Source organism: Hyperoodon ampullatus (assembly GCF_949752795.1).
Source record: "Hyperoodon ampullatus genome assembly, chromosome: 1".
NCBI lineage: Eukaryota > Metazoa > Chordata > Mammalia > Artiodactyla > Ziphiidae > Hyperoodon > Hyperoodon ampullatus.
This window is the reverse complement of record NC_136914.1, coordinates 28,902,378-28,928,582: the sequence shown is the minus strand read 5'-3', so window position 1 is coordinate 28,928,582 and position 26,205 is coordinate 28,902,378. Positions and strand designations below refer to the sequence as shown.

General features: G+C 39.2%; 1 protein-coding gene across 4 annotated transcripts in view; it reads right to left on the bottom strand.

Annotated features, from left to right (window-relative positions):
• The window catches only part of MARCHF1 (membrane associated ring-CH-type finger 1), a gene marked incomplete at both ends in the record, with an annotated part of 449,186 nt that overhangs the window by 87,708 nt on the left and 335,273 nt on the right, over window positions 1–26,205 (bottom strand). For 2 of the 4 annotated variants that reach the window (XM_079712323.1, XM_079712322.1), the window contains 2 exons: window positions 1,970–2,695; window positions 2,976–3,055. In XM_079712323.1, coding sequence (XP_079568449.1) covers window positions 1,970–2,695; window positions 2,976–3,055 — 806 coding nt within the window. The remainder of the gene's footprint in view (window positions 1–1,969; window positions 2,696–2,975; window positions 3,056–26,205) is intronic. The other 2 variants (XM_079712324.1, XM_079712325.1) reach the window with 1 other exon arrangement.

Here is a 26,205-nt window from a genome sequence, read left to right as displayed (position 1 = left end):
GAAGTGCTTTTAACTTCAGAGAGCCGGCCACTATGACTTTAACTACAAGCATTACATTTTTCTCCAACTACCGTTAAGCCTACAACTAGCTTTTCTGACTCTCTTTCATTAAATTACTCTGGAAGTAGATTTGGAGAATGACCACAGATGTTTGTGATTGGGGAGTTCTTCATCTAGACTAGAAATAGTATTTTAGTCCATCCCCAGACATTTTAGCAAAGTCACACTTAAATCATAGTCAAAAGATTACAAGAGGGCTTCCCTGGTGGCACAGTGGTTGACAGTCTGCCTGCCGATGCAGGGGACATGGGTTCGTGCCCCGGTCCGGGAAGATCCCACATGCCGCGGAGCGGCTGGGCCCGCGAGCCATGGCCGCTGAGCCTGTGCTCTGCAGTGGGAGAGGCCACAGCAGTGAGAGGCCCGCATACCACACACACACAAAAAAATTACAAGAAACTTACTCGTATTAGTATCTAAGTCAAATGGTGTCACTTCTGTTTTAAACCACTTAGCGTGTTTTACAGGGCCCTCTCCACCTCTCTAGCCTCAGCTCCACCACCTGTCCCTCCCTCCCCCCCACCCCCCACCCCGCCAGCAGCATTCGGCTCTCAGTTCCCTGGAACCCTACTGGCCTGCTGCCTGGACGGCTTTCCCTGCTCTTTCCTTGATCAATTCCTGTTATGCTTGAGCCTCAGTCAGCTTGTCACTTCCTTAAGAGAGTCCTTCTCTGATCTCCCAGCATAGGTAAACCTTCCTCATTATACGCTCCTACATTCCTTATCACAATTGTAACTAATTGTGAAAGAGCTTTCGTGTCTGTTATTCCCATCAGATTGTAAGCTCTAGATGTCAGAGACCCTACAAATCTTATGCACTGTAATAGTTTCAGTGCCTGATGGATTATAAACGCCTGAGTGAATAAATGAACGAACATTTTATGAATGACTATTTCATAAAACTTTCAGAGGAACAAACCATTACAATATTATTTACATCCAGAGCTTAATTCTCCTTCTCGTCCTGCCCTGAATGAACATAGGAAGTGTTCTCTGGGTCACGTGATTCACACGAAACATACATGTTTTATAAAGTAACTTCAACTTTCATAAAAATAAGCCCCCAAAACCAAGCATTATGCAACAAAAACATCACTTGCTCCCAAACAGAATCCAAGCAGCTTAAATGATTAGGTATAATAGGAAAATCCAAAATATTTGTTTTGTTTAACATTGTCTTATTTGTGCATACTAGCCTGGATAGTCACATCATTCTTTTAAATTTAAGTTATTTTGAAAATTGTATCCAGTCGGGTAAAAAGTGCAAACAAGCAGTCTCATAGCTATGAATTGTCTACACACTGAAACCTTTTAGTACACAATTATCACCAAAGTTAATGTGGTCTCCTTCCCCGAAGGCCCCACAACCCCGCAGATACGTCTGTGACTTGTTTCTGTGCCCTTTCAGTCTCAAATTACCCTGCTGAGTCAGATAACTGGAGAACAAATGAGCACCAACTGCAGAGGAAATTTTTCTGATACAAAAATCTGACCTTAAACCCCCCAAGCCCTGAATATCCTCTGTCAGAGTGCTAACAGTTCACCAGATTTGCATTGAAGAGTCTGAAGTTTCATGCTCTCACTCATGTTTCCTCCACAATTCTTGTCTTACCAAGCGTAGGGACAGGACTCAATTGGTTTGTCAGTTTTTTTGACCAGGATAAGTCATTATTCAGTTGAAAGAAGGGGGAGGGGGAATCTAACTGTATTCTGGAACAGCATTCAAACCCATGGATACTTGTGCATTGTTCTTTCCAGCCCTTTGCTTGTTTTATCACCCTATATCCAATTGGACAAATAACAGTATGAATAAAGGTTATGTTTTGAGGGTAGGTGACACACACAACACACGTAATTCACAGCAGGAGGAGATATATTTGGATGTAATCAAGTCTTTCTCTGGACTGACTGACCTGCATGCTTTTAAATGATCAGACCCATCCTGGTAGGTGGCAGGAGGCTTCTGAAGGAATCCTGCATCCTCCACAGGCTTGCCACGTTCTTTGACTGCCAGCATTTCAGTGCTGGAATCTGTCTCTGAAAACATTCTCCTGACTGTTTCATTTTGCCCAGGATCCCTGTGGTGGTACCTGCCTCTGCTTTCCTCATGCTTCCTTGAGGGTCTCTTAATGTCAGAGGACCGTCTTGGCAGGGAAACACTGCATCCTTGGTATGTTGTGCCTTTTCCTCTGTGGAGGTTTAAAGAGTAGGTCTCACACTCGGTCAGCTCCGGGCGCTTTTTACCTTTGGATCCCAAATGTACTGGATGGATTTCATTAGGAGCGGAAGACTCATCCAAGCTTCCACTTGGTTTCTTATTTCTCCTTCTCCTAGACAGGCGGAACTTCGCTTGGGCTCTTCTTTTTGCGTGAATCCAGTGACTCTCATCGGCGGACGATGAATCTGAAGAATCTGTGTCAGTCTCACTGCATCGGTGGCTGGGGATTTGGAGGTGAAAATCCTTTCTTCTCCCTTTCACTTGTTCTTCTGTGTGCTCGTACCTCCGAGCAGCCCTCCTCCTCCTCCTAGGCCTCTGTTTTACTGATTTCTTACCAGACTCCTTCCTAGCAGGGCTCAGCACCACGACAGGGGTGCTTTGCTCAAATGAGGCTTCTGACATGTCATGTAAGGTGGCAGATCTAGACAAAGCAGCAGGCGAAGGATGGAGAATGGGAATGGAGAGGAAAGCCATGGGAAAACAGAGAGAGAGAGAGCGATGAAAATGATAGCACAGACCCAAAGTTGGTAAATACAGATCAAATGAGGGAAATGCACTAAGGGAGAAAAATGAGGCTGGTATAAATTATCCACGGACAATGTAAGGCAGAGGCAAGAGTCACACAGTCTCAGCAAACACGGCAACAGTACAAAGCACTGGTCTAAAAACACACCAAACGGGATCATTCGCTGGGCACTTACCTGCAGATGTCCTGAGTGGATGGACAGACAGACAACCGTGACTGGCTCCTGGGAGCTGTCCCTGTGGTCGGGCTGCTCGCCTGGAGAAACAAGTTAGATAATTTGGCATCTTGGTTAAGGTAATACATGGTCGATATCTTGCTTTTTTTCCACATATTTAAAAAATTACAACAAATGTGGCTGCCAGTCATGTTGCTCGTAAGGCAGCTCACAGGATATAGGAAGTCGGAGGGCCGGTTTTGCAAAAGTAAAACTGATTTGAGGAACTTGGAACAGCTGAGATGTTGTACCACTTTTCTGTTTCTTCATTTGTGAGAGAGGAAGATGATTCCAGAAGTTCCTATTCTATTTACTGTAAACTTTTGAGGGGAATGGCTCAATTTGCCTTGGGAACGAATAGGCAACCCTTGAATAGCCTATGAGAGAAAGGACACAATGTCTATTATGTGACAAGGATGTTAATAATCCGGGAAGCTTAAATAATCAAATAGCCCTTAGACTGCTAGATACTGCCTGGGGTTAACATTGCCACTTTAAGGCCCCATGAGATGATATATTTAAAAACACTTCATAATATTTAAAAGCCTGCAGTGATTATTATTATTTCATCATTGACACTAATAAAATCTATCCATTGCAACATTATTGAACCTTCATATCTTTTAACCTAAGATAAGAGAGCCTGAAATTATGCAGATTTTTGGCACAAATTTGAGTCCATTTCATGAAACTCCTACCTTTGAAGCACAACATTTTCTTCACTATTTTGACTTATTTAACTGTTGTATTTAGTACAGACAATAATGACAAATCAAAAGCTAGACTGTATTGAGAATTTACTGTGCGTAAGGCACGGTGCTGTGGTTTATCTGCTATCCCATTAATCCTTACAGTAATCTCACAAAATAGAAATAGTAATAACTAACAGTTTTGAGGGAATATTATGTGCCAAACACTGTTCTAAGTAATTTTCATATGTTCATTCATTAATACTCACAAGAAGCACATATGGCACATACTAGAATTATTTCCATGTTACAGATGAGGAAACTGAGAAATTGGTGCTGCTCCTTGCTAGTAGGTAGTAGAGCAGGGCTTTGGGTTAGAAATCCTGCTCCTCTATCTGCTCTCATTCCCACCTAGAAAGGCACCCCTCTCCTTTACATAGAGGTAACTGAGGGAGTCCCAGGTCCAGATTTAGGCCATTCTGACTGCACAGATGAAGTTGCCACCAAGAAAATAATAGTAAAGGTAGAAAGATTAACCCCAAATTTCAAAGTAGTTCTAAAAGTCTCCATATTAAAGATATATACATAGAAATCAACTACAAGAAAAAACTGCAAAAAAATTTTAAAAATCACCTAGCCATGTGGAGGCTACACAATATGCTACTAAACAACCAAGGTATCACTGAAGAAATCAAAGAGGAAATAAAAAATACCTGGAGACAAATGAATATGGAAACACAATCATCCAAAATCTCTGGGACTCAGCAAAAGCAGTTCTAAGAGGAAAGTTTATAGCAATACAAGCCTACCTCGGGAAACAAGAAAAATCTCCAGTAAACAACTTATCCTTACACCTAAAGCAACTAGATAAAGAAGAATAAACAAAAGCCAAAGTTAGTAGAAGGAAAGATATAATAAAGATCAGAGCAGAAATAAACAAACTAGAGACTAAAAAAAAAGAAAAGAAAAGATCAATGAAACTAACAGCTGGTTCTTTGGAAAGATAAGCATAACTGATAAACCTTTAGCCAGACTCATCAAGAAAAAAAGAGAGAGGGCTCAAATCAATAAAATCAGAAATGGAAAAGGTAAATTACAACCAACTCCACAAAAATACAGAAGAGCATAAGAGACTACTATGAACAACTATATGCCATTAAAATGGACAACCTAGAAGAAATGGGCAAATTCTTAGAAATGTACAATCTCCCAAGATTGAACCAGGAAGAAATAGATAATATGAACAGACCAATTACCAGTAATGAAATTGAATCCATAGTTAAAAAACTCCCAACAAACAAAAGTCGAAGATCAGATGGCTTCACAGGTGAATTCTACCAAACATTTAGAGAAGAGTTAATACCTATCCTTCTCAAACTATTCCAAAGAAATTGCAGGGGAGGGAACACTTCCAAACTCTTTCCATGAGGTGAGCCTCACCCTGATACCTAAACCAGACAAAGATATCACACAAAAAAGAAAATTCAGGCCAATATCACTGATGAGCACAGATGCAAAACTCCTCAGCAACCACACTAACAAACTGAATCCAACGGTACATTAAAAGAATCATACACCATGATCAAGTGGGATTTGTCCCATGGATGCAAGGATTTTTCAATATCTGCAAATCAATCAATGTGATACACCACATTAACAAATTGAAGAATAAAAACCATATGATCATATCAATAGATGCAGAAAAGCTTTTGACAAAATTCAACATCCATTTATGACAAAAACTCTCCAGAAAATGGGCATAAATGGGAATATACCTCGACATAATGAAGGTCATATATGACAAACACATAGCTAACATCACACTCAATGGTGAAAAGCTGAAAGCATTTCCTCTAAGATCAGGAACAAGACAAGGATGTCCACTCTTGTTATGTTTATTTAACATAGTTTTGGAAGTCCTAGCTTCTGCAATCAGAGAAAAAAATAATAAAAGGAATCCAAATTGAAAAGAAAGAAGTAATACTGTCACTGTTTGCAGATGACATGATACCATACATAGAAAATCCTAAAGACAACACCAGAAAACTAATAGAGGTAATCAATGAATTCAGTAAAGTTTCAGGATACAAAATTAATATACAGAAATCTGTCGCATTTCTATATTAATAATGAACCACCAGAAGGAGGAATTAAGGAAACAATCCCATTTACCATCACCTTGAAAAGAATAAAAACTGGAATAAAACTACCTAGGAATAAAGCTACCTAAGGATGTAAAAGACCTGTACTTGGAAAACTATAAGACACTGATTAAAGAAATTGAGGATGACACAAACAGATGAAAGATATACCACGTTCATGTATTGGAAGAATTAATATTGTTAAGATGACCATACTACCCAAGGCAATCTACAGATTCAGTGAAACCCCTATCAACATACCAAGGGTATTTTTCACAGAACAGGAACAAATAACTTTAAAATGTGTGTGGAAACACAAAAGACCCCCTGTAGCCAATAATATCTTTAGAAAGAAGAACAGAGCTGGAGGAATTAGGTTTCCTGACTTCACACTATACTACAAAGCTACAGTAATCAAAACAGTATGGTACTGGTACAAAAACAGAAAAATAGATCAATGGAATAGAACAGAGAGTCCAGAAATAAACCCATGCACTTATGATCAATTAACCTATGTCAAAAGAGTCAAGAATATACAGTGGAGAAAAGACAGTCTCTTCAATAAGTGGTACTGGGAAAACTGGACAGCTACATATAAAGAATGAAATTAGAACATTTCCTCACACCATATATTAAAAAAAAAAAAAGCACAAAAAATCCCCCAAAAACCCTCAAAATGGATTAAAGGCCCAAACGTAAGACATAAACCATAAAACTCCTAGAGGAAAACATAGACAGAACACTCTTTGACATAAATTGTAACAGTATTTTTTTTGATGTGTCTCCTAAAGCAAAGGAAATAAAAGCAAAAATAAACAAATGGGACCTAATTAAACTTAAAAGCTTTTGCAGAGCAAAGGAAACCATAAGCAAACAAAAAGACAACCTACTGAATGGGAGAAAATATTTGCAAATGATATGACAGATAAAGGGTTGATATGAAACATATAAACAGCTCATGCAACTCAACATCAAAAAACAAACAACCTGATTATAAAAATGGAAAGAGGACCTGAATAGACATTTTTCTAAAGAGGACATTCAGATGGCCAACAGACACATGAAAAGATGCTCAACATCACTAATCATCAGGGAAATGCAAATCAAAACCGCAATGGTATATCACCTCACACATAGCAAGACGACTATCATCAAAAAGAAAACAAAAGGCAAGTTTTGGAGAGGATGTGGAGAAAAGGGAACACTCCTACACATTGCAGCCACTGTGGAAAACTGTATGGAGGTTTCTCAAAACACTAAAAATAGAATTACCACACATGACAGAGCAATTTCACTCTTGGGCATACATCTGAAAAAAACAAAAACACTAATTCAAAAAGATACATGCACCCCAGTGTTCACAGCAGCATTATTTACAATTGCCAAGATATGGAAGCAACCTAAGTGTCCATCAACAGATGAATGGATAAAGAAGTTAATATTCAATGGAATATTACTCAGTCACAAAAAAAGAAAATTTGCCATTTGCAAAAACATGGACGGAATTGGAGGGTATTATGCTAAGTGAAATAAGTCAGACAGAGAAAGATAAATACTGTATGATATCACTTCTATGTAGAATCTGAAAAATAAAACTAACTGGTGAATATAACAAAAAAGAAACAGACTCAGATATAGAAAACAAACCAGTGGTTACCAGTGGGGAGAGGGAACAGGCGAGGGACAAGATAGGGGCAGGGTATTAACAGGTACAAACTACTATGTATAAAGTAAGTAAGCTACAAGGATATATTCCACAATACAGGGAATACAGCCAATATTTTATAATAACTATAAATGGAGTGTAACTTTTAAAAATTGTGAATCACTATGTTGTACACCTGTAACTTACATAATATTGTACATCAAATATACTTCAATTTACAAAAAGCTAAAAAAAAAAAAAAAAAGAAAAAGGTAAATGCAGATGATTGTGGGATCCAGAGGAAAAGAAACTAATTCTAACTCAAAAGGTTAGGAAAACTTCAAGAGGAGGTATGGAAAGCTGAATAATACACCCCTTCACCCCAGCCAAGATGTCAACTTCTTAATCCCTGGGATTTGTGAATATGTATCCTTACATGACAAAAGGGACTTTGCAGAGATGATTAAGTTAAGGGCCTTGAGATGGGGAGATGGTCCTGCATTATCCAGGTGGGCCAGGTGTAATCAGGAGGATGCCTCTAAGAGGGAGGCAATAGAGTTAGGGTCAGAGAGAGAAGACGTAAGGATGGGAGCAGAGGTTGGAGAGAGGGGAGATGCTGTACTTCTGCATTTGAAGATAGAGGGAGGGGGCTCTGAGTGAAGGAATGCAGGCAGCCTCTAGAAGCTAGAAAAGGCTAGAAAATAAGCTCTACCTAGAGGGTCCAGAAAAAATGCAGTCTTGCTGATATCTGGATTGTAGCCCAGTGAGACCCATGTTTGACTTCTGACCTCTAGAACTATAAGATGATACGTTTGTGTTGTTTTAAGACAAGTTTGTGGTAATTTGTTATAGCGGTCACAGGCAACTAATATAGGAGGTAACATTTTAGCTAAGCTTAAAAGGAAAGAAGGAGTTATTAAAGAAGAGATTAAAAATATTCTAGGCAGAGGAAGCAGTGTCCTGACAGGGAAGGATGGCATCCTCAATGTGTTCTAACAAACTGATCTACATCTGGGCACTTTTTTTTTTTTATTTATTTATTTATTTTTTTATTTTTTTGCGGTATGCGGGCCTCTCACTGTTGTGGCCTCTCCCGTTGCGGAGCACAGGCTCCGGATGCGCAGGCTCAGCGGCCATGGCTCACGGGCCCAGCCGCTCCGCGGCATGTGGGATCTTCCCAGACCGGGGCACGAACCCGTGTCCCCCGCATCGGCAGGCGGACTCGCAACCACTGCGCCACCAGGGAAGCCCCTGGGCACTTTTTATAAAAATTTATTTTACTGAAGTCTAGTTGACTTATAATGTTGTGTTAATTTCTGCCGCACAGCAAAGTGATTCAGATATACATATATATTCTTTTTTATGTTCTTTTCCATTATGATTTATTGCAGGGTATGGAATATAGTTCCCTGTGCTATATGGTAGGACCTTGTTGTTTATCCATCCTACATATAATAGTTTGCATCTGCTAATCCCAAACTCTGAATCCTTCCCTCCTTCAGCTCCCTCTCCCTTGTCAACCACAGGTCTGTTTCTCTGTATCTGAGTCTATTTCTGTTTCACAGATAAGTTCATTTGTGTCATATTTGAGATTACAAATATATGTGGTATTATATGGTATTTGTCTTTCTCTTTCTGACTTCACTTAGTATGATAATCTCTAGGTCCACCCATGTTGCTGCAAATGGCATTATTTCATTCTTTTTTAGGGCTGAGCAGTATTCCACTGTATATATGTACCACATCTTTTTGATCCAATCATCTGTCGATGGACATTTAGGTTGTTTCCATGTCTTGGCTACTGTGAATAGTGCTGCTATGAACATAGGGGTGCATGTATCTTTTCTGACTTAGCATTTTGCCTGGATATATGCCCAGGAGTGGGATTGCTGGATCATATAGTAACTCTGTTTTCAGACTTTGAGGAACTTCCATACTGTTTTCCCTAGTGGCTGCACCAATTTACATTCTTACCAACAGCACAGGAGGGTTCCCTTTTCTCCACACCCTCTCCAGCATTTGTTATTTGTAACATCTGCACCCTTCTGACTTTTAACTTCCTGGGTCTTTTCTGTCAACCCATGAACACTGTGTATTTTTAAAGTCTTTGAACATCATCTTTGGACACCAGTCCGTGTTCGATTATCTCCTTCAATATTTGTATTAAAACTCACTTATTTCAAGTTTTCTAATGTAGATAAACTTCATATCTACCCATCGAAAGCATAGCCAGTTTTTGTAAAAATAGAAGCATTTCTGTACTCGAAACAGTGAGCAGTAAATTTTGTTAGATTGTGTACTGTTTATTCCACGTACACCCTTTGAGGTTCATAGGAAGCTGTGCATACAGCAGGCACTGAATAAAGGCCAAATGTGTGAAGTTTGCTCCTCATTCTGTTTTTAAAAAAGCAATGCACCGAATGCAAAACAGACAGCTAGTGGGCAGCAGCCGCATAGCCCAGGGAGATCAGCTCGGTGCTTTGTGGCCACCTAGAGGGGTGGGATATGGAGGGTGGGAGGGAGACGCAAGAGGGAGGAGATATGGGGATATATGCATACATATCGCTGATTCACTTTGTTATACAGCAGAAACTAACACACCGTTGGTAAAACAATTATACTCCAGTAAAGATGTTTAAAAAAAAAGCAATGCAGCCCCAAAATGACCTTCGATCACTGATGACGTGACTATGAATGTGAAACACAATATGATGAGCATCATAATGGGTATCCATGGCTACTTAATGGTGTATTAAAGCCAATTCCAGGAAGTTGCACAGGCAAAGGTACTGCAATCGACATCACCATGATAAAACAAACTTTATAACCTCACGGGTCTGGGCAAATGCATGTTCTGCAATGGGAAGGTAATTTATCCATTAATAATAACACAGAACATTAAAAAACATGCAGCTTTCCTTTGGAGAGAGTTTTGGTCCACCATGACACTGAATCAAATAACATTTATACCTATAACCCTGAAGGATTTTGAAGGGAACTGAAACTGTTCCTTGAGGCCGCTCAAGAGTCTTCAAATAGCTCACATCCGGTGTTCGTCTGTACATATTGAGCAGGCAGTTGGGCTACTGCTGGAGCAGATGCTGCCAATGCCTCCCTGGACCTTTGCCCTACCCTGAGTTCACTTGCCTGTGGACTGGTCCCCACTTGATTTCTCTGCCTGGGTCTTTCCTGGTACCACGTGCACTTGCTGGGCTGCACACAGGCACAGCCTGGGAGTGTGGGATAAGTTAAACCCCTGGGGACAGTTCTTGGTTTGGAGTCAGTGGATAAGTACCCTGGGTTATTCCATCTTCCCAGGGGCAGTTCTGAGAGGTGGCTACCGGAGTTTCTCAAAACTCAAAAGGTCCTGAGCTGGATCAAGGCCCATTTGTTCACAGGTCATCAACACACTCTTTATTGGCATTTCCCCTTTCTCTGTCTTACTTTTTTTATGCCTTGTGTGCTTCCCAGAAAAACTACCTGCACCTGACAAAGCACCTAAATTGACGGGAATCTATTTGACCAGCTGATGGATATGAAATTAATCTCAGTTTGTGTCACTTTTGATTCATTTGCTCAGCAAACATGAATAAAGATCTATCATGTAATCAACACAATGCTGAGTTCTGGGAATAAAGAAATGGATGGCATCCTGACAGGGCTTCTTGTTTAGTGGAGAAGAGGTGTAAGTGAACAGGCAATTTTAATACAGTCTAGGGTATCCTGATAGTATAGTAGTGGGAGTTCTGATGAAGGAAGGGCACCTAATGGAGGGTGGAGCAGAGATTTAAAGGAAGTGTCCCAGAGAAGAGAAAACCTCACCTCGAAAGTGTGATGTGGGGGGCTTCCCTGGTGGCGCAGTGGTTGAGAGTCCGCCTGCCAATGCGGGGGACACGGGTTCGTGCCCCGGTCCGGGACGATCCCACATGCAGCGGAGCGGCTGGGCCCGTGAGCCATGGCCGCTGGGCCTGCGCGTCCGGAGCCTGTGCTCCGCAACGGGAGAGGCCACAACAGTGAGAGGCCCGCGCACCGCAAAAAAAAAAAAAAAAAAGTGTGGTGTGGGTCATGTGGGTGAGGACCATCCAGACGGGGAGAAGGGTGTGTCAGAGCAGAGTGGGGAGACCATGGCTTGTTATGGGAAACACAGAGAGTTTGGTAATGGCCAGAGGGAAGGTGGTGAGGGAGATAGGAAGTGATACAAAGTCAGGAGAAAGAAGTAGATGGAGGTTTTATATGCCACATTGAAATGGGTTGGTTGTATCCTCAAATAAATGGAAAGTCACTGAGATAATCAGCAGCAAATGGAAATGATTAAATTTGGGCACTAGAAAGCTCACTTTGGCAGCTGAGCATTGGAAGGTCCAGAACTGACTATAAATAGGGAGAAGAATTAGGATTTGTTATATCCAGGATACGGCGGGGAAGGAGGAAAGGAAAAGTTTAAGCAATACCATCCCAACTGGTTGTTTTATTTTTAAGTAGGATAAAAATTATTTGAAAGATCAGCTGAAAAAAGTAACATGGGGAAACATCTAGGAAAATTCTTTAATAAGAGCTAAGTGAAATCAGAGTACTTTTACCAAATAGCAAACATAGTGTGAAGCTTCAGAAATAAGCATATGTGGGTGGCAAAGATACATCATTAAAATAGAAATGTATTTATCTATATATCTATCTTTCTATACCGTAGTACATAATAAAGTTGCATTTCAACTTTTCCGTGGGAAAAGGCTAGGTTATTAAATAAATAGCATGGGCAAAAATGACTATAGTCATTTAAAGCTTGATTGCTTCCTTACCATTTACACTAAAGTTTATGTGAATGAAAGATTTAAATGTAGTAAAATAAACAATAAAAGTATGAGAAGGAAACATAACTGATATGATATAATATTGTGGAAGGGAATATCTCTCTTAGGATGATATGGAACAAAAAATTCGTACAGGAAAAGACAGATAATCATAATAATTTAAAAAATTAAAACTTCTAATTTATAAAAAGGAAGCACATATACCTACACACCAATTCTACCCCAGACAAAAGTCAAAGCCATAAATAATTCCACATTTCATAACATATATGAAAGCCAAATAGCTAAGTTTCCTAGTATTCAGAGTTCTTTTACAGATCAAGAAAAATAAAACTGATTCTTCTTAGAGGCAAAGGAGTAAAACAGGTAGGTGACAGAGAAGGAATTCCACATTTGCAGAAGAAATTCCAAAAGCCTTGTGTAAAAAGATGCTCGATCTCAATAAGCAAAGAAATGCTGATTCCGCTAACAATGGTATCTACTTTCACTTATAAGATCAGCACATTCAAAAAAAATTGATAATACGCAGTGTACCTGAGGTGAGGAGACCAAGCATCGCTATGCATTGTTGAAGTAATCATAAATTGGCATGACTAATTTGGAGGGCAATTTGGTAAACTATTAAAATAGAAATTGTCTGTGTTACTCAAGTCAGAAATTTTACTCATGGGAATCAATTTTGTTAAAATACTTGCACAATTAGCCAAAGATATGTTGATTATAACAAGAAATTGGAAACAACACAAATGTTGTTATTTAAAATGAAATACATAAGCCATTAAAAGAATGAGATGCACACACATACAAACACACACACACACATTTGAAGGATACATTTTTAAGTGAAAAGCTAAGTTTCAAAATTTTATATAGTGTGATCTCATTTGGGTAAATAATACTTTCATGATGTATGTTATCATATGACTAGGACACATTCGGAGGAGTACACATCCAGCCACCAACAGTGATTAAAATCTTTAATTTTAATAAAAGTGAAAAGAACTTTTAAATCATATTAATGATGATGTGATAAATCACAACTATTAAAATCAAGAGTCAAGATTTGTGGGTGTTTTCCTCCAATATTTAAGTGATAAAGTCATTGCTTATTTAGCCTTTCTGAGCTCCACTTTGCTCCTTCAATTAAATGGAGTCAATACAACATCTACATAAAAGGATTGTTAGGAAGAGAAATGAAATCATTGATCACATAACTGCTTTTTGAGGGTCCAAGGGTTATAACAGGACACTGATTTTGAAACATTAGAATTTTTTTCTCTCTGAAAATAACTCAATGATATCCCCTCTTTCAGAAAGAAGACATGTAACAGTCTTAATTCAATGGTTCTCAATCCTGGCTAAAATTTAGAACCACCAGGGAAGTTTTAAGAAAAAATACCTCCTTCCTGTGCCTGATTCCAGAATCTCTGAGGAATGGGGATGAGGGCCTAGGACCTGACCATCAGTCTTCTTAAAGCTGTGACTCCCTGTATATCCAAAGTTAAAGCTTAGGTCAAAGGGGACACTGTTCTACCTTAAATTTCATATTAGATTTTTTCCCCCTGAGACTCCAGGGGTAATATTCTTGAAATCCTGATTTTTTTCTGAGAGAGTAAAAATATTTTCTGAATTCCCAAATCAGACTTTTATATATCTAGGAGAGATCTTGGACTTTGGTCATAACTTGACTACAACCTATAGTGTAGGGAGATAAGGGCAAGGACTTAAAGGAAATTTACAGTTCGCAGGAACAGGAATCACGCTCTGCTTACCACTACTTGTGCTGGAGGGCAGCACAGGGACGGAAGACCAGGGATGACATTCCAGTGTGTCCCCCTCCCCATTTATCCCCCAACAGCACAATGTGGGGAGAGGTGTGAGGACAGAGCAGGGTACGTGGCAGGCTCGCCAGGACAGGCTTGGGGGGAAAACCTAGAGCGTGACGGCTCTTTCCTTCCCTGGAAAGACTTGTCTTTCAGATCAGCTTCTGGGTGGCCACAGGCGGTGCCCAGCCTGGCGCCTGCTCCGGAGGTGGAGTGACTGAGGATGGGCCTGAGCAGCTCCCCTAGCTCCGCCTGGTGTGGGCCAAGCATCCGGAGGTCTTGTTCTTCTGGGAGTTTGTGAGATGGCCAGCCTGGGGGGTGGTAAGCAAGGGTCACCAGAGTTAAAGCTAACGTGACGTCACACCAGAAGGCACAGAAAAGACTACCCAGGCAAGAGGCCTGGCAAGGGTGGTGAAAACCCAGACTGGCTGGAGGGTCAGAGTCTTGCTCGACTGTAATACAGAGCTGGTCACCAGGTCCACCGGCCAGGGGTTGGTGCTTTAGCAACAGGGCTGGTAAAAACGTGTAGGATAAAGGTCTAAATAGAAGCCCCTGCCCCAGTCTATTCTGAAAACTGAAGGGAAAAGAGGAGAAACTTTAAAAGTCTGAATGTGATTAAGCTCTGAATCGGTAGAGACTGAGGTCTTTTTTTGATAAAAATCCAACATCTCCCATATCAGAGGTAAAAGGGCTTAAGAGGAAGATAGGGGGACTGAAGTTACTTTCAGAGTCACATGTTTTTTTCCCTATCTTGTGCAAAAATTTACCACACTACACACTGAGGGCCATGTGGGATCCCTAAGAAACTGGGTAGGCACACATCCACACCATTGGCTGATTACAAAACCTGGATGTATTGATAGAAGAAAGTAATCTTGAAGCCGAGTCTATAATCCTGTGAATTAAAACTGGTGCCTAAAAGAGGAAGCAGGCCAGACATAAAGCGTAGAAAAGAGCAGGGTGGCAAGTTGTCTCAGTGCTCCTTTTGGGACACCAGGTCTTGGAAGGAAGCAAACATCTTTTCAAAAGGGGAAAATCAAATCTACCCTTGGCAATTCATACCATTCGGAGAGAGGCTCAGAGCAGGGCTAGATCTGCAGGTCAAAAAGAGAAGCTGCAACCAGTGGTACAGAACCTAGCCTGCCCTGAAAGACCCTGGAAGGCCAGTGAGTGGAGCCGCAGGGGTCTGCAGAGGCCAAACTGAGCCAGCCTGTATGTCCTATTGGAAACAGAGATGGGGCACTAACTGTCAGCAGGAAGGTCATGGCCGGGAATCTCGTTTAAAGTACCAGCTTGTGTTACCTCCCAGTTCTCAAAGGCCATCCACTCCCATTGATATAGATTAGATCCAAGGTAAGCCTCGGCAGCAGTCAAGACCAGGGACCGGGAGATGCTAAGTCTGATTCTGAGAGCAAGGATTGTCTCTTGGGGGATGCATAGGGATCCTGTGAAGGAGTTGATGACCCATCCTGGTACCCAGGCAATCTAGTAAGATGCAGGCATTCTGGGAGTGGATGGAGAAGCAGACTCAGACAGGTGTCTCTGGTCCCCTGTATCATACCCCCTCTGTCTACGTCCAATGGCTGCAGCCCTGGTGAACACTCCTTGTCAGAGCCAGCTGGTCTCATAGTGACAGTGACCCACCTCAAGTGAGTGCCACATTGTTTGTACTTCCAACTCCTAATTCCATGGGAACCCACTTGGCCTTACATACTCCTGAAGGCAAGGGAGTTCCTAAGTCCAGGGGTAGCCCTCAAAGACACAGGGGCCAGGAGCTTGTGGATAAATGACCCACCCTCCTATCCCTCAGGTAGAAAATTCTGAGAGACATTTTGGATATTTCTCAGGAGTCCCATCAGAATTAGGTCCCCATAAGTGACTTCAAAATGCACCCTTAACTTGACTTTTTGCCTGTCCTTGTTTTATGTGCCTTAATCCCTCATTTACGATTTCTGGGATGACTTCTGAAATATACCACCTGCACCAAAAGTCTATTGTCGCCACTACTGCTTTGAGGGGAGCCCAAACTGAGACATAGCTGGTATCAGAAATAGTGCTGGAAAGCAGACCCACATAGAATTTAGGAGCTGGGTCACTCATGGCTCTACGTAACAGGGAACCCTTTGCTGGTGGCAGGTAGGGTGGTGATAATGCCTAGCAAGCTGTAGCATCGCTATTCCTGGGCTGGCCGAGGTGCAGGTGGTGGAAAGCATGCAGCAGCTCTAGCGTTTGTACAGGAAGCACCAATGGTAATGATAAGGACACGCAGTTGCCTGGCTCGGTTTCCTGCCTTGGCAGCTTCTATGAAAGAGAATGGTCAGTTCAGCTTGGTCAGAGGTGCTTTGTGTATATCCCCAAGCGTAGAGATGGTACGGAGGCAGCCCTCAACCCAAAGGGGGCAGAAGCCGGAGGAAAAGTGCACCAGTCCCCAATAATTCAGGTGGTCAATTCTTGGCAATAGTCTTTTTTTTTTTGGAAGTCTCGTACACTAGTTTTATTTTGTTCTGGGAGATTTTAAAAGCAAACAATTCTCTGGATGCCTAAAAGTAATGCCTAGGTTTCTGTTTTTTAGGTATTTAAACTAGACATAGAAAACAAACTTATGGTTGCCAAATGGGAAAGGCGGGGGAGGGATAAATTAAGAGTTTGGGATTAACAGACACACACTACTATATATAAAATAGGTAACCAACAAGGACCTATTGTATAGCACCAGGAACTATACACAATATTTTTTAATAACCTATAAGGGAAAAGAATCTGAAAAAGAATATATATATGTACATATGAATATATATCTAAATCACTTTGCTGTACGCCTGAAACTAACACAACATTGTAAATCAACTATACTTCAATAAAAAAAATGAAGATCAGGCAGGAGTCAGGCAGATAGCAGTCTCTTGAAAAACCACAGCACTTGTCAGATGCATTTGTATAGGTAGTAGTGACAATGGTAATTATCGCAACACTAGTAATAATCCGAAATAGTAAATAGTAAATATTGGTGATCATTTACTAAACCCTTATAATGTACTTTACTTATATATATCCAACATATACAACCTTGGAAACTAGGGATTATTATCATTATATCCATTTAACAGATGCAAAAATCAAGTCTGAAGAATTCGCAGGATTTGGCGACATTGTTTACGTTTCATAGGAGATCCTAGGGATTCAAACCCATCACTCCACCAGTGGCCTCTTTACACCCTTCTATCGGCTTCTCCCCCTTTTCTGTCTCACTCCCCTTCTCCCTCACTCCTGCTGCCTAGGGAACACTTCCCATACAGGGTACCCATATAAGTCTTTGTCCCGGGTCCTGCTTGTGTCAGAACAACTCAGACCCTGGAGTTCTAGGGTGGGCTGGACATCAGGTAAGCGGTTTGGCTGTCGCCTTCGCACCCACTGGCCTGGACCACTTCCCACACTCCTGCTGTTGTGTGTATTCTCCACTGCCCAAGGCCTCTACTTGCAGGTCTGCTGCCCAATCTAAGTCTCTTTGCAAGAAGTCAAGTTCCAGATCCTGGCCCTCCCCTTTCCCTGGTGCAGTTAACTGTCCAGAGAGAAGAAAAATATTCTTCTCATAGTTCTCACTGCCTCCCGTTCTTCTCCATTTTGGTCTGTATTCCATGAGCTTTGAGATGTATCTTCTCAAGGGAGATTCCCCGGTCATTTCCTTTGTCTAATCAAAAGCCTTCAATGGGTCTTGACTGTCTAATAAATTAAATACAAAGAGACCAGCTTTGGGGATTTTAGGGCCTTTGGGTTCTGCATCCCATCTACTTTTCTGGTATTAACATCAGTCAGTCCTTTTCATTCCCAGATTCCAGCAAAACCAAGCTTATTTGTTATTATCAAATATGTACTGTACTTTTATTCCTATGCCTTTCTCCATAGAGAAAAGAGCAAAAGCAAAGGCTTGGAATTTTCCTCAAGCCCAGCTAATTTTCCCAGCTCTATACCAGCCATTTCCTTTGAACTCCAAGAGCTCTTCTTCTCTTATGGTATCCACCTTGCTCTAGCATTTATTTTATCAACCATGTTCCTGTCTAACCATTTCCAAACTGCCATAATGTTCTATGGTTAATCTTCTGTACCAGATTGAGAAAAGAGGACACATCTTCCATATTGTGGGGATCTTCACAGTGTCCTCTATGTAGAAGGTATCTAATATAGAGTTGTGGGGTTGAAATGAACTTGGTAATAGTTGCATTGAGGTGAACTGAGCTTGGGAGTAGTTGAACGGAGTTGAATTGACCTTGGTAAATCCTATCCTGACTGTGGTGGAGATACAGATGACAATCGCATTACAGGGAACCAAGAAGAAAGGGCTCCACTCTCTGTAAAAGAGGCATTTCTGCTCTGTAACAAAGTAAATGAACTGAGCCCTAAGTTTTATATATTTCTTGAGATCCCTTCCACGGACTTCGGGGTTAAAAAGCATATCAAATGCAAGATGCATGCTTTGTTTTCTTTTAAAGATAGAGATTTCTAGTTAGGAAATGACATAACTATACTGTGTAGAGAAGAGAATGTCTTCCAACAATTTTTAAGCAGGCAGGGTCTGTTTAAAAAGAAGACGTGGTAATTGAGGATAAAACTGAATTAAAATCTTTTAAATGCATGGCCCTATTCAGCATCAATGAATTGTTTTAATTAGCTAGTTGGTACATTATGAGAACTTGGTAATTTGTTCATCCCTTTAATAGGTACAAGAAAGAAATGTATTTGGGGAGGGAAAAATAACAATTGGCTGGATGAACAAAATAATATGTCCTTTGAAATGAAGTATTCGTTGTAATGGATGTTTATTTCAGATGATTACATTTTACCGTGCATTCAAATGGGAAAAACAAACAGGAGGCCAGCTGCACTAATTTTATCAAAGTTATTTATATCCACAGTATAATTAAAGGCAGTAATTTCAAATTAGGTTTTCTGAGAATCCATTTATAGGCAATACAAGACAACTCGTCTCTATGGCATCCAGGCCATGATTGTGCTCTGGGGTCAATGTTAGTTATTGCCAGTTGGCCTTGGCATTTTGAAAATTAATTATTGTTTCGAAAGACGCTAAAGCTGTTGCTTCCTGCTGCTCTGACCCCTTTAGAGCCACTCCGCTAGGAGAACCCGATGGATAATTTATGGATGTGACAAAGAATGATCATGCATAACCATTTACAAACAGCTTCTCTTATTTAGTAATACATTAATAATACCCTGTCAAGAATGATTCTAGAACTTCTGACAGGAAGTGCTGTTGCAGAAGCTGCTTTTTAAAAAAGCTTCTGTTGATTTCAGCAGTAGTTCATGAGTAGCATGTTGAAGAGTTAAGAATTAGAGGAAATATTAAACTGGCTCTAGGGAATACAAACCGAAAGACTCCTTTTGGTTGTAAAATGATATTTAATGACTATAAATAAATAAATTTAGAGAATATTTTCATGCAATCTCAGCAGTAGGGGGAACTTTATAAAGGTGACCCAATTTAATCCCCATATGACACTATTTATTCTCTTTATAACATTCTCAGTAGCTGATCACTCAGCCCCTGCTTGGCCAGTAACAAAATTTACTGTCTCCTGAGAAAGCACCTTGCATTTCTCTAACTATATCATCTGACTGTATCATCCTAGTATCACACTGAAGTCAGTTTCTCTGCAGTTTCCATCACTAATTCTAGTTTTACCTTCCAAAGCCAAGTAGAAATTGCTTACTCTCTGAGTCTCTCTTCTATATCAGGGCCCTTTACTACTCACTGATCTTCATATATACCATATGCTTGCACACCATCCTTGGTCCTCTTATGCAAGTTTAGAGTATACATGTGCAGTTTTATATGAAAGCTTGGAGTATACATTTGGAGCAGTGAGTAATTCATTTTATTGGAAACAGATACATCTTGTAAAGGAAGATTTTAGACAATGATGGGATTTCAATGTCGGGTTAAGTAGTGTTCTACATTACCTGATATGTAATCAGTGAAGGTTCTGATTAGGAGATAAAGATGATGACAACTCTTAAAAAATTAGCCTGTTGAAAATTGAAATTAAAAAAATTCTATTTACAACAGCACCAAAACCATAAAATACCTACAAAGTCATCAATGGAACAGAATAGAGAGTCCAAAAATAGACTCACAAATACGATCAACTGACTTATGTCAAAGGTGCCAAGGCAATTCAATGAAGAAAGGAACATCTTTCAAACAAATGGTGCTGGAACAAACAGGCATCCATATGTAAGAAATGAATCTCAGTCCTTACATTACAACCGGTTAGAAAATTACTTAAAATGATTTGATAATTTAAAAAAATCTAAAACTATGCCACTCTGAGAAGAAAATATTGAGAAAATCTTTGTGACCTAAAAGTAGGAAAAGATTTTCTAGATGAGACACAAAAAGCAACAAATCATACAATAAATTTTTGGTAAATCAGACTTTATATAAACTAAAACTTTTGTTCTCAGAAAGGCATTACAATGAGAGATAAAATGCAAGGCGTATATTGGATAAAAATATGTAAAGAATTCTTAGACTCTTATAGCTCAAAAATAAACAAACACCCAATAAAGATGGGTTAAAGATTTGAGCAGCTACTTACAAAAAAAGAATATATGAGTTTCCAATAAACATTTGAGAAGATTCTTCTAAATCATTAGTCATCAGTGAAATGCAAATTAAAGCCACAATGACATACCGCTACATACCCATTAGAAGGGCTACAATGAAAAATACTGACAATATCAAGGACTGGCAGGGATGCAAAGCAACAGGAAGTTTTGTACATTTCTGGAGGAAATGTAAAAAGGAAAATCATTTGGCAGTTTCATAAAAAGTTAAATATGACCTAGCCATTCTACTTCTATGTATTTACCCCAGAGAAATGAAATCACATGTCCACTCACACCAAGACTTATATATGAATGTTTATAGCAGCTTTATTCACAACAGGCCCAAACTGTAAACTATCCAAATCTCCATTAATAGGTGAATGGATAAACAAAATGTGATATATTCATGCCTTAGAATAGTACTCAGTAATAAAAAGGAGCAAACTACTGATATATGCAATAACACTGATGAATCTCCAAACAATTATGCTCAGTGAAAGAAGTTAGTTACAAGACTATTTACAGTACAGTCTCATTTATAAAATGTCAACTAATCTTTGTGACATAAGCAGACTAGTGGCTGCTAGTGACAGAGGTGGAAGGTGGGATGGATGGACTCCAGTGGAGTCTAAAGCCTCTTTGGGGGGTTGATAGAAATATTCTGTATTTTGGCAGGTTCTAAGGTCAAAACTCTGTGAATTGAACAATTTAAAGGGATGCAGTCTATCGTTCTATTTGTTTGAGTTAGAACAATCTAAACTTAGTTTAATTAGGCAATATTGTGAAAAATGGATTATGGTGGGAAAAGACAGACTGGATTCCATAGAAGCAAGAATATTTCTATGTTCAAGGTCAGAGATTATTAATGTAGGCTATAGAATATGAGAAGGGGAATGCAGTTAAAAGCAGGGAATGTAGTTAAAAGCAGGAAATGACAAAAGAAAGAGGGAAAAAAGAGAAATGAAGAAAAAGTTAAAAATAAGAAAGATGAGTAAAGTTGGAATGAAAAAGAAATTGGAAAGAAAAAAGCTGAGGTCAGAAAAGGAGCAGAGAAAAAGGAAAAATAGAACTAAAATAAAATAATAAAAAGGAGGGATAAAAGAAAAAACAAAAAGATATTTATATTTATATATACTACATGTTGTGGAGAGGAGTCTGGCTGTCTACGGTTTTGAAAACTTTATCCACTCTGGCCTTTATTCCACAGTTTTGCAGGAAATCAATTTTTTTTAACTTAGCTGTATTGCTTAGTTATTGTCCTAAACTGGATCTTCTGAGACATGAAGCATTTAAGTCATGTCTTAAAAAGAATAAACACATATGCATGAAGATTCAAATACATAATATAAAATCAACTGCAGGACTTTAAAAGATACGTAGCATGGCTGCTAATTAGTTTGGAGAGGGTTTAAGGAATGGTGTCAAAAAAGAGGTGAATAATTAAAAAAACACTACCTTATGTCTCTTCATATATCTCTTGCTCAAAAATGAATTTAAGGTAATTTACACAAATTAGATAAATACAAACAAAACACAAATACCAAAAGTACAGTTTTAAATATAATTAAAAGTAAATGTAAAAAATTATTAGGAGAAAACACAGAGGGAAAGTTTCATGACATTGGTTTTGGTAATGATTTCTTGGATATGGCATGAAAAGCACAGGAAACAAAGGTAAAAATAGATAAATTGGACTATATCAAAACTAAAAATTCTGGGCACACAATCAACAGAGTGAAAAGGCAGCCTACTGAATGGGAGACAATATTTGCAAATCATATATCATATAAGGGGTTAATATACAGAATATATGACAAACTTCTACAACTCAACTGCCTCAAAACACAAACAACCCATTTAAAAATGGGCAAAAGACTGATAAACACATGAAGATGCTCAACATAATTAATTATTGGGGAAATGTAAGTCAAAACCACAATGAGATACCACTTCACACCCATTAATTAGGTTGGTCACTATTGAAAAACCAGAAAATAACAAGTGTTGGCAAGGATGTGGAGAAAGTGGAATGCTTGTACACTGCTGGTGTGAGTGTAAAATAGCACAGCCACTATGGAAAATCCTATGGCAACTCCTAAAAAAATTAAAAATAGGATTACAAGTATGATCCAGCAAATTCACTTGTGGGTATGTACACAAAATAATTGAAAGCAGGGTCTTGAAGATATATATATATGCCCATATTCATAGTAGCATTTTCCAAAATAGCCATAATGTGGAAGCAACTCATGTGTCCATCAACAGATGAATAGATAAGCAAAATGTGGTCTATATATACAAGGAATAGTATTCAGCCTTAAAAAGGAAGGAAATTCAGATACATTTTACAACACAAATGAACCTTGAGAACATTACAATGAGTGAAACAAGCCAGTCACCAAAAGACACATATTGTATGAGTCCACTTACATGAGCTACTTAAACATAGTCAAATGCATAGAGACACAAAGTAGAATGTTACCAGGGGACTGTGGGGCAGGGGAATATGAGGAGGTGATTAATGGGTACAGAGTTGAGTTTTGCAAGAGGAAAAGAGCTCTGGATATTGGTTGCACAGCAACGAGAACGTCCTTCACACTACTGAACCGTACACTTAAAATTGGTCAAGATAGCACATTGTTATGTTAGGTGTATTTTAACTACAATTAAAAATTTTAGAAATGTAAAAGAAAATGGGACAAAGAGGAAATGAGAGCAGGAAAGATGAGATACATACCTTTGGGTACACTGGCCGGAGCAGTAACCCCAAGGTGGTTCTAGGTTTTCTAGTCCCTGATACAAAGAATCACATAATTTGTACTTGCCATAGGACAAAAACAAACTGAATCATTAGAAGAAGCACAATTGCTGGTGCTGAGACCAAAAAGAACTCTCACGTCCTGCGTGATCATTTAAGAGAACTAGCAATGAACATTTATGCCCAACAACATTTTTATAACGAACACAGTGATGAATTTCAAACACACGTCCACTATTATTTTCCAGTGGCATAATGTCAAAGTAGACTGCAGTGTGACGGGAGAAGTTTTACTTTGACACTATGCCCTCGGGAAACAATAATGGATGTGTGTTTGAAATTCATTGCTGTGTTCATTACAAAATATTCTTAGTTCCTTCCGCTACCCCCTCCCTTTTTAAATCTTCACTGCTTGTTGTTATCATGCTATTTGGATTGGCAGATAGTGCTACTTAAGGGAGCACAAGAAGTGGAATAGATTACAAAGGAAAAGTTTGAAAAGGAAATAAACAAGATGTAATAAGGAGATGGAGTAAAGACAGAGTGACAGGGAGCTGAGAACAGCTTTGAGAGTTTTGTGAATGGACAAAGATGAGCCGCTGCTTTAATGAACGAGGACTCGGGGAATGGAGACAAGGAAAGGATCTTTTGGAGTCTTTATTGTATATTCTTTGTCTTGACTCCAACTTTATATCCACCTCTGCCTCTCATCCATAGACCATTCGAAAAAACCCTTATGAAAGAGTTCATCAGCGCTGTCTGAATTGGAATTGCATTTCTTTTGAATGACATTTTGTGTCGACGCAGAACTTAAATTAGGCGCAAGAAGGCCTAGATGTCTTTAGTTTGTATCCAAGAAAAACAGCCCTACAAGAGGACAAGATATGAGATCTAAAGCCCTCTTTACTATCTGGTTTAATTCAGGAATCAAATTTAGAGCACCTGGAAGAAAAGCTATAGATCAGATAATACTTCACAAATATTATGTATCATAAAGGGTGTTGATGAAGAGTTGAAATGAGTTATATATTCCTGGGCATATGCTTCCATGAAGCTAATCTGTGTGGCTAGTTAACTGTGGAGTCAAGACAAGGTCAATATATATCTTCTTACATATATTGAGGATCCTATCAAAAATGTGTCTGAATAAAAATCTGGCAAACAGTCACAAGCAAATTAGGCAAAGATTTACACAGAGGCAAGGCCAGGTGCTATCAGAAGAAACATTTGAGGTGCACTCAAGTGCACAGACAAAAGGACAGTTAAGATCTCACGTGCCAACAGCATGGGCCAGAACTATAGATAATTTTACCCTGGAAAATTTTACCATGTCCATACAAAAATATACCGCAAAACACCTACGATATACTTAGCAGACTGAGCTATCACCTTCTATTATAACCACCAAGTTTGACATCTTGCCAACTTCATGCCTAAGTCACTGCATAAGTCAGATTTTTATACAGGATTATTGACATTTCAAATAAGCAAAGCACATTAATTGGGCTCATTGTCCGTTAAGGCCATTCTTTTTCATTAAAATCATATTATCTGTATCAAAGACAATGTTTACTTTTGTATTTCAAATGCCAAAGGGGTACAAATGGGCAATGAGATAAGAATGTAGAAAAAGACTGTAATATTAGTCTCAGTTTTCATACTTCCTTCATTTATAATTTGGGTTTTTATGGTTTTAACACAAAATCTCATTATCATGTCAACCTATAAGTGCATTCTCTTTGTTATCTCTAAAGTCATTTAGTCATCTTTAGCTTCTGGCATATATGATACATTTGCTTAATGGTATGTCATTGTTGCATTTCTTACAGGTTAATTTCTAAGTAGTGTCTGCTATAAGAAGCTAAAGAATATTTCTTAACATCCAAGTTGTTATTTCATCAAATCTGTCACTTTTCAAGAATAAAATGATAGTTTAATTTTGATTGAGAGACCATAGGGAAATCAAGTAATACTATTTGGGAGAAGAAAGAGAAGAACTAAAGTTATTATGGTTCTTGTAATTTAGTTGTTATGACTGGTAATCATATAAGAAAATGATGGCTGTTTGCAGGAAAAAAAAAAGAGGTTTCTAAGGGAAATGAATTCTTGTAATCTTCATAAATCTGGGTTTTACTGAAGGTCTTGGGATGTATTCCTTCAAGGGTCTACTCTATGTGATTATCACATATTAGACATGGGGTAGGAAACTACAAGGAAGGTATGAATTTCTGAACTTTTTTAGGAGTCAGTAAGTATCTTTAAGCTTACTTCAATGGAAAGCAAATATATACATGCTAATGAGGGAGTCCTGCACATGCGCCAAATCTGCCTCTTTCGCATGTTGATTATTTTGAGGTAAAAGTTCTTGAGAAACAGCAGGTGCGAGAAAGGAGCTCTGACCTCCCCTTTATTTCCTGAAAGAAGGAGATGAAGTTCCCAGGTGACAGATGCAGTCCCAGTACCAGGAGGAAACAAACATTCTTACCACCAGAGACAGAGAGTTGAGACCGAGAGAGATCACCTCAGCAAACAGACCTTGCTATGATAATTCTTATCTTCCTTGAGTCTCCCCATGTATTTTAGTGACTTTTCCACAATTGCATCTCATTGTTCGGCCTGGTATATGAGCACTGAGGCCTGGCCGCTTCTTTGGGACTTCAGTTTCCTGTGAGAACTCCCATTCCTTGTAAGATTTGATTCAGT